The 8,541-nt window shown below is 45.1% G+C and overlaps 1 protein-coding gene across 2 annotated transcripts; it reads left to right on the top strand.

Annotated features, from left to right (window-relative positions):
- The first annotated feature begins 2,452 nt into the window (after positions 1 to 2,452).
- On the top strand, positions 2,453 to 7,025 carry LOC134984885 (zinc finger protein OZF-like). Of its 2 annotated transcripts, none has more exons than XM_063950361.1 (3): positions 2,453 to 2,535; positions 2,908 to 3,355; positions 5,678 to 7,025. In XM_063950361.1, exons 2-3 carry the CDS (start codon positions 3,103 to 3,105, stop codon positions 6,889 to 6,891), a joined length of 1,467 nt encoding a protein of 488 aa, XP_063806431.1. In that variant the 5' UTR covers positions 2,453 to 2,535; positions 2,908 to 3,102; the 3' UTR covers positions 6,892 to 7,025. The 2 variants fall into 2 exon arrangements, with proteins under 2 accessions (XP_063806431.1, XP_063806430.1); XM_063950360.1 differs by having other exon boundaries at positions 5,675 to 7,025.
- Positions 7,026 to 8,541: the final 1,516 nt, after the last annotated feature.

Raw genomic sequence — 8,541 nt, 5'->3', positions numbered from 1 at the left:
AGCGTCACAATGATGTCACTTGTATTTATAGTAATACAAGATCATGACTAGAGAGGTGGGGGAGTCTGGTAGTGTCACAGTGACATCACTAATATCTATAATAATAATACAGAGACATGACTGGGGAGGTGGGGAGGTGAGGGGGTCTAGGAGTGTCACAGTGACATCACTCATATCTATAGTAATAATATAGGGACATGACTGGAGAGGTGAGGGGATCTGGAAGTGTCACAGTGACATCACTAATATCTATAATAATACAGGGACATGATTGGGGTGGTCAGTGGATCTGGCAGCATCACAGTGACATCATTTATATCTATAGTAATAATACAGGGACGTGACTGGATTGGTGAGGGGGTCTGGAAATGTCACAGTGACATCACTTATATCTATAGTAATAATTCGGGGACATGACTGGGAGGTGAGAGGATCTGGGAGTGTCACTGTGACATCACATATCTATAGTAATAATTCGGGGACATGACTGGGGAGGTGAGGGGATCTGGAAGTGTCACAGTGACAGCACTTATATCTATAGTAATAATACAGGGACATGACTGGGGAGGTAAGGGGATCTGTGAGTGTCACAGTGACATCACTTACATATCTAGTAATAATACAAGGATATGACTGGGGAGGTGAGTGGGTCTGGGAGCATCATAGTGACATCACATTTTTATAATAATAATACTGGGACTTGACTGGGGAGGTGAGTCGCAGTGACATCACTTACTACTGTAGTAATAATACAGGGACATGACTGGGGTGGTGAGGGGATCTGGGAGTGCCACAGTGACATCACTTATATCTATAGTAATAATACAGGGACATGACAGTAGGTGAAGGGATCTGGGAGCGTCACAATGATGTCACTTATATTTATAGTAATAATACAAGGACATGACTGGGGAGGCGGGGGAGTCTGGTAATGTCACAGTGACATCACTTATATCTATAGTAATAATACAGGAACATGACTGGGAAGGAGAGGGGGTCTGGGAGTGTCACATTAACATCACTTATATCTATAGTAATAATATAGGGACATGACTGGGGAAGTGAGGGGATCTGGTAGTATTTACAATGATATTGATGGGGCATTATACAGTAACACAAGGGGATGTTTCCGGGTGATGACTGGAGAGGTGACTGCTGGGAATGTGGCATTATACAGTAACACCAGGGGATGTGTCTGGGTGATGACTGGAGAGGTGACTGCTGGGAATGGGACATTATACAGTAACACCAGGGGACGTGTCTGGGTGATGACTGGAGAGGTGTCTGCTGGGAATGGAACATTATACAGTAACACCAGGGGATGTGTCTGGGTGATGACTGGAGAGGTGACTGCTGGGAATGGGACGTTATACAGGAACACCAGGGGATGTGTCCGGGTGATGACTGGAGAGGTTACTTCTAGGAATGGGACATTATACAGTAATACCAGGGGATGTGTCTGGGTGATGACTGGAGAGGTGACTGCTGGGAATCGTACATTATACAATAACACCAGGGGACGTGTCTGGGTGATGACTGGAGATGTGACTGCAGAGAATGGGACATTATACAGTAACACCAGGGGACGTGTCTGGGTGAGGACTGGAGAGGTGACTGCTGGGAATGGGACATTATACGGTAACACCGGGGGATGTGTATGGGTGATGACTGGAGAGGTGACTGCTGGGTATGGGACATTATACGGTAACACCGGGGGATATGTCTGGGTGATGACTGGAGAGGTGACTGCTGGTAATGGGACATTATACAGTAACACCAGGGGACGTGTCTGGGTGATGACTGGAGAGGTGACTGCTGGGAATGGGGCATTATACAGTAACACCAGGGGACGTGTCTGGGTGATGACTGGAGATGTGACTGCTGGGAATGGGACATTATACAGTAACATTAGGGGACATGTCTGGGTGATGAGTGGAGAGGTGACTGCTGGGAATGGGGCATTATACAGTAACACCGGGGGACGTGTCTGGGTGATGACTGGAGAGGTGACTGCTGGGAATGGGGCATTATACAGTAACACCGGGGGACGTGTCTGGGTGATGACTGGAGAGGTGACTGCCGGGAATGGGACATTATACAGTAACACCAGGGGATGTGTCCGGGTGATGACTGGAGAGGTTACAGCTGGGAATGTGACATTATACAGTAACACCAGGGGATGTGTCTGGGTGATGACTGGAGAGGTGACTGCCGGGAATGGGATATTATACAGTAACACCAGAGGAAGTGTCTGGGTGATGACTGGAGAGGTGACTGCTGGGAATGGGACATTATACAGTAACACCGGGGGACGTGTCTGGGTGATGACTGGAGAGGTGGCTGCTGGAAAAGGGGCATTATACAATAGCACCAGGGAATGTGTCTGGGTGATGACTGTATCACTGTGTGTGTCCAGTGTCTATAAGGTGTCAGGATGTCACTATGTCTCCATGCAGGAGGAGGAGTATATAGAGGAACACAGGGGTCTGTACAAGGACGTGATGATGGAGAATCACCGGCCCCTCACATCACTGGGTAAGAGGAGACTGTCATGTATTGTACAGGGGAGAGCAGGTATGGGGGCCCCTATATACACACATCATCTGATATTTACATATATACACTGTACTCAGTCACTGTGTGTCTCCTACAGATGGGCCCAGTAACAGAGATACCCCAGAGAGATGTCCCCGTCCTCTGTATTCCCAGTATTGTACAGAGGAGAATCACAGGATCCCACAGGAGGATCATGTAGGTGGGATTTAGGGTCTCCCCAATATACCAAAGTGACTATCACTATATGAACTGTAGAGAAGCTGTGTGTCTTATACACTGATATTATAATGTTTAACCTCAGTTTAATCTGACTGTATGCAAATGTCATTATAGTGTTTTTTTTCTTTTTAGGTACAACTTCTGTCTGATATTAAAACAGAAAATGTAGAGGGAGAAGAAGAGACGTATGTGACTGATATAAAGGCAGAAGATACAGAGGAAGAAGAAGAGACGTATGTGACTGATATAAAGACAGAAGATATAGAGGGAGAAGAAGAGACGTATGTGACTGATATAAAGGCAGAAGATATAGAGGGAGAAGAAGAGATGTATGTGACTGATATAAAGGCAGAAGATATAGAGGGAGAAGAAGAGACGTATGTGACTGATATGAAGGTAGAAGATATAGAGGGAGAAGAAGAGATGTATGTGACTGATATAAAGGCAGAAGATATAGAGGGAGAAGAAGAGACGTATGTGACTGTTATAAAGGCAGAAGATATAGAGGGAGAAGAAGGGACGTATGTGAGGGGTGATCAGCAGTGTAAGGAGGAGGAGATCCCTACAGATATCAGCACAGGTGAGTAATAAACATTTATTACAGAACAGAGTTACATATTCTCCTTCCTCAGTCACTACAACAATCTCTTATCCTACACCCTCTTCTGTCAGTACAAACTAATGAGGGAAATGTATCTGCCCTGTGAGGGAGTCAGGAGCCATCAGCCCCAATTATACTCCTGCTCTCCCCCTAACATCATGTCACTGTGTTACCAGCCCAGAGATCTGACCAGTCTCCTCCCCACACTCTCTGGTGTTTCTCATACATCAGGAGCCATCAGCCCCTATTATACTCCTACACTCCCCCCTCACTTCATGTCAATGTGTGATACCTGCCCAGAGATCTGACCAGTCTCCTCCCCACACTCTCTGGTGTATCTCATACATCAGGAGCCATCAGCCCCTATTATACTCCTGCTCTCCCCCTCACATCATGTCACTGTGTGTTACCAGCCCAGAGATGTGACCAGTCTCCTCCCCACAATCTCTGGTATATCTCATACATCAGGAGCCATCAGCCCCTATTATACTCCTGCTCTCCCCCTCACATCATGTCACTGTGTGTTACCCGCCCAGAGATCTGACCAGTCTCCTCCTCACACTCTCTGGTGTATATCATACATCAGGAGCCATCAGCCCTTATTATACACCTGCTCTCCCCCTCACATCATGTTACTGTGTGTTACCAGCCCAGAGATCTGAACAGTCTCCTCCCCACACTCTCTGGTGTATCTCATACATCAGGAGCCATCAGCCCCTATTATACTCCTGCTCTCCCCCTCACATCATGTCACTGTGTGTCACCAGCCAAGAGATCTGACCAGTCTCCCCACACTCTCTGGTGTATCTCATACATCAGGGGCCAGCAGCCCCTATTATACTCCTGCTCTCCCCCTCACATCATGTCGCTGTGTGTTACCAGCCCAGAGATGTGACCAGTCTCCTCCCCACAATCTCTGGTATATCTCATACATCAGGAGCCATCAGCCCCAATTATACACCTGCTCTCCCCCTCACATCATGTCACTATGTGTTACCAGCCCAGAGATCTGACCAGTCTCCTCCCCACACTCTCTGGTGTATCTCATACATCAGGAGCCAGCAGCCCCAATTATACTCCTGCTCTCCCCCTCACATCATGTCACTGTGTGTTACCAGCCCAGATATCTGGCCAGTCTCCTCCCCACACGCTCTGGTGTATCTCATACATCAGGAGCCAGCAGCCCTGCTCTCCCCCTCATATCATGTCACTGTGTTACCAGCCCAGAGATCTGACCAGTCTCCCCACACTCTCTGGTGTATCTCATACATCAGGAGCCATCAGCCCCTATTATACTCCTGCTCTCCCCCTCACATCATGTCACTATGTGTTACCAGCCCAGAGATCTGACCAGTCTCCTCCCCACACTCTCTGGTGTATCTCATACATCAGGAGCCAGCAGCCCCAATTATACTCCTGCTCTCCCCCTCACATCATGTCACTATGTGTTACCAACCCAGAGATCTGACCAGTCTCCTCCCCACACTCTCTGGTGTATCTCATACATCAGGAGCCATCAGCCCCTATTATACTCCTGCTCTCCCCCTCACATCATGTCACTATGTGTTACCAGCCCAGAGATCTGACCAGTTTCCTCCCCACACTCTCTGGTGTATCTTATACATCAGGAGCCATCAGCCCCTATTATACTCCTGCTCTCCCCTCACATCATGTCACTGTGTGTTACAGGACGATAGTATAAGGTATATAGTCACGGGAAGAGATGTGTCACATAAATGTAATGTACATCAGAGCAGCATGGACAGTAGATCAATGTTTCCATCAGTAGTTACTGGAGAAGCGTCTCCGAGTATTCTCAGACAGTGGGTGTGCCAGGAAAGCAATGGGATTATGGCAGAGGTGGGAAAGATGATATATTGTGTAGAGAGAGTCACCTCACGCGTTCCATGTAGCAGGCTAAGAGTATACAGTGGCCAAATAGCTGAGACTGAGGCAGGATTTTCCAAGGGACTGGTACCTACATCAGGAAGTCTTCCAGCTACTGATAGAAAGATTTGGGCTTCTTCAAGTAGACATTATGGCAGCAGCTCATGTCACCTGTAGTAATCCCACGTTATCTCTCAGTGTTAGTTATACTCCAGTCCAATCATCCTAGTTTAAAAAAATAATAAACATAACTGCAATGCTTACATGTAATAATGTCACTTATATAATTATATATTATACACTGTAACACCCTGGGTCTCGTCTACTCATTTTATAGTGAACAGACATTTTTCATTATAAGATTAATGTTACAGGAAAATGTCACATTTCCATAATGTATTTTATTTCCAGCAGATGGACACACAAGCAGGAATATCTCAGAAGGACATCTAAAGTTATCCCCGGATTGTGACATAAAAGATAATGACAGTAGACAGGATTCTCCAGGAGCTAACCCCATTACCCCAATTATACATCCAGCTCTATCAGCTGGTCCCTCTGATCCTGGGAAATGTTCTCCTGATCACTCTGATATTGGTGCATCTGTTACAGCTCTGAGAGTAGATACAGTGTTTCCCTGTCCTATAGATGCCAAATGTTTTACACAGAACACAAAACGTATTACCCATCAGCCAGCTAAGGCAGGACAGAGGCCATTTTCATGTTCTGAGTGTGGGAAATGTTTTACATACAAATCACTTCTTGTAAGACATGAGAGAAGTCACACAGGAGAGAAGCCATTTCCATGTTCTGAGTGTGGAAAATGTTTTATACAAAAATCAGCTCTTGTTATACATGAGAGAAGTCACACAGGTGAGAAACCATTTCCATGTTCCGAGTGTGGGAAATGTTTTACACTGAAATCACATCTTCTTAGACATGTGAAAATCCATACAGGTGATAGGCCATTTCCATGTTCTGAGTGTGGGAAATGTTTTATAGATAAGTCACATCTTGTTAGACATGAGAGAAGAAGTCATACAGGTGAGAAACCATTTCCATGTTCTGAGTGTGGGAAATGTTTTCTAGAGAAATCACATCTTGTTATGCATGAGAGAAAACACACCGGTGAGAAACCATTTCAATGTTCTGAGTGTGGGAAATGTTTTGTACAGAAATCATATCTTGTTACACATCACAGAAGTCACACAGGTGAGAAGCCATTTCCATGTTCTGAGTGTGGGAAATGTTTTATACATAAGTCACAACTTGTTAGACATGAGATAAGTCATACAGGTGAAGAACCATTTCCATGTTCTGAGTGTGGGAAATGTTTTATAGTTAAGTCACAACTTATTAGACATGAGAGACATCACACAGGTGAGAAGCCATTTCCATGTTCTGAGTGTGGGAAATGTTTTGTACAGAAATCAGAACTTGTTACACATGGGAGAATACACACAGGTGAGAAACCATTTCCATGTTCTGAGTGTGGGAAATGTTTTATACAAAAATCAAATCTTGTTCGACATGAGAGAAGTCACACCTACAAAGGGCAAGGCTTCAGCGTTACCATCCAACATGGGGGAAGCTTTCTCTCTGACCTCTCAATACACAACGTATCCTGATCCCGGCTCTATGTGACCTCTCACATCTATCACTTGTGTCACATTACATCTCATACCTGTAGTTTTATGTTTCTGTTGTTTCCCTGTTACCTGTTCTGTAAGATCACCTGCTCTCATTGTGTGGATGGGGGAGGGGGGGGGGGTCACTTTCTAGCATGAGTGGTAGTTTCTGGAACTGGATTGCCCAGAGGAGTGTGGGAGTACCATCCTGGAGGTGACGGGGGTGAGCGCTTATTACCTAATAATAGGGATACGATCTGACTGTCATGTCCCTGCTACACCTCCGCTCTGCCTAATAATGATTGCCACTTTATATATGGGCAGCTGTGCCAGTGTCACCCCACATCTGTATCTCACAGGCTGTCACATAAGCCCCTATATCTGTTGTAGATGCAATAATCAGCCTTGGGCACAATTATATATATAAGTCAATTTGTGGCAGCACTCCCACGACATGAGTTAAAGTCCGGTACCCATGCAGCGACGGGACAAACATACAAAGCAATGGGCGGCACTCAGGTCACAGAAAATAAAAACAGACATACCTTATATCCCCCCTCATGTGCAATGAATTTCGGCGTGGTTGCAGCGTTCTGACGCCCACAGATGACGTCTTCATGCCGCCCGCCTACCGGAGATTTCATAATAGATACAAACTGAAACATAGAAACAAGAATTGTTATACACAAAACAATTTAAACAAACCAGGAACAAGTACAGATGCCATGTAATAAATACAGATCATATATGTAGATACACACTTCTAGGTGATTATGAATATAAAGGTTGCTGACCACATCTATACATCATTATAAAAAGCAAAGAAGACCAAGAGACTCGTTAAAGCCTTTGGGAGAAAGAGTTTGCAGCTCATGAATCCATCTGGATTCTTTCTGCAATAAAGTGATCTATTCCCACCTCTCAGATTTGCAGGTTCGTGATCTATAATGATATATTTTAAACAGGCGATGTTATGTTTGGCTAGGGCAAAGTGTCGAGCAACCGGCTGGTCGCTAGTCCCACTTTGTATGGCCTTTCGAATGACCAATTTGTGATTAGCCATACGTTCCCTTAGTGTACAGTCTGTTTTGCCGACATAATGCAATTCGCATGGGCAGCTGATAAGATATATAATAAATCTAGTAGTGCACGTGACCCTATGCTTAATGGTGTATTTTCTTCCACTGAACGGATGCCTGAACGTGCTCCCGGAAAGGAGAGATCTACATGTAGTGCAATCAAGGCATCTAAAGCAACCTTTTCGTAAAGACAAAAAGATGTTTTGTTCACTCTGGAGTGCAGACCAGTCACATCAGATCTGACTAGCCAGTCACGTAAATTACAACCTCTCGTGTATGTGGGCATAATGGCTGTTCCCGTAAGATTCAGATCCTTGTCAGTCTGTACCACGGGCCACAGGGATTTGGTAGTTTTGGCAATTGCCCTACTGTTAACATTATAGTGATTAACCCATGGAAACCGGGTGCTGCCAATTTTTTTCTCTTTTTGGCCAATAAAGTATCCCGATTCATATTGAGAGCTTTGTTCTTAGCGCAAACAACGTTTCAAGAGGGTATCCCCTCTGTCTAAATTTGCTAATCATGTTGTCAATTTGTATGGTAGCTTTGGATTTATCACTGCAAATTCTCA

Source organism: Pseudophryne corroboree, assembly GCF_028390025.1.
Source record: "Pseudophryne corroboree isolate aPseCor3 chromosome 3 unlocalized genomic scaffold, aPseCor3.hap2 SUPER_3_unloc_9, whole genome shotgun sequence".
In the NCBI taxonomy this organism is placed as follows: domain Eukaryota; kingdom Metazoa; phylum Chordata; class Amphibia; order Anura; family Myobatrachidae; genus Pseudophryne; species Pseudophryne corroboree.
The sequence above is the reverse complement of the archived record's forward strand: the minus strand, read 5'-3'. Positions and strand labels throughout refer to the sequence as shown.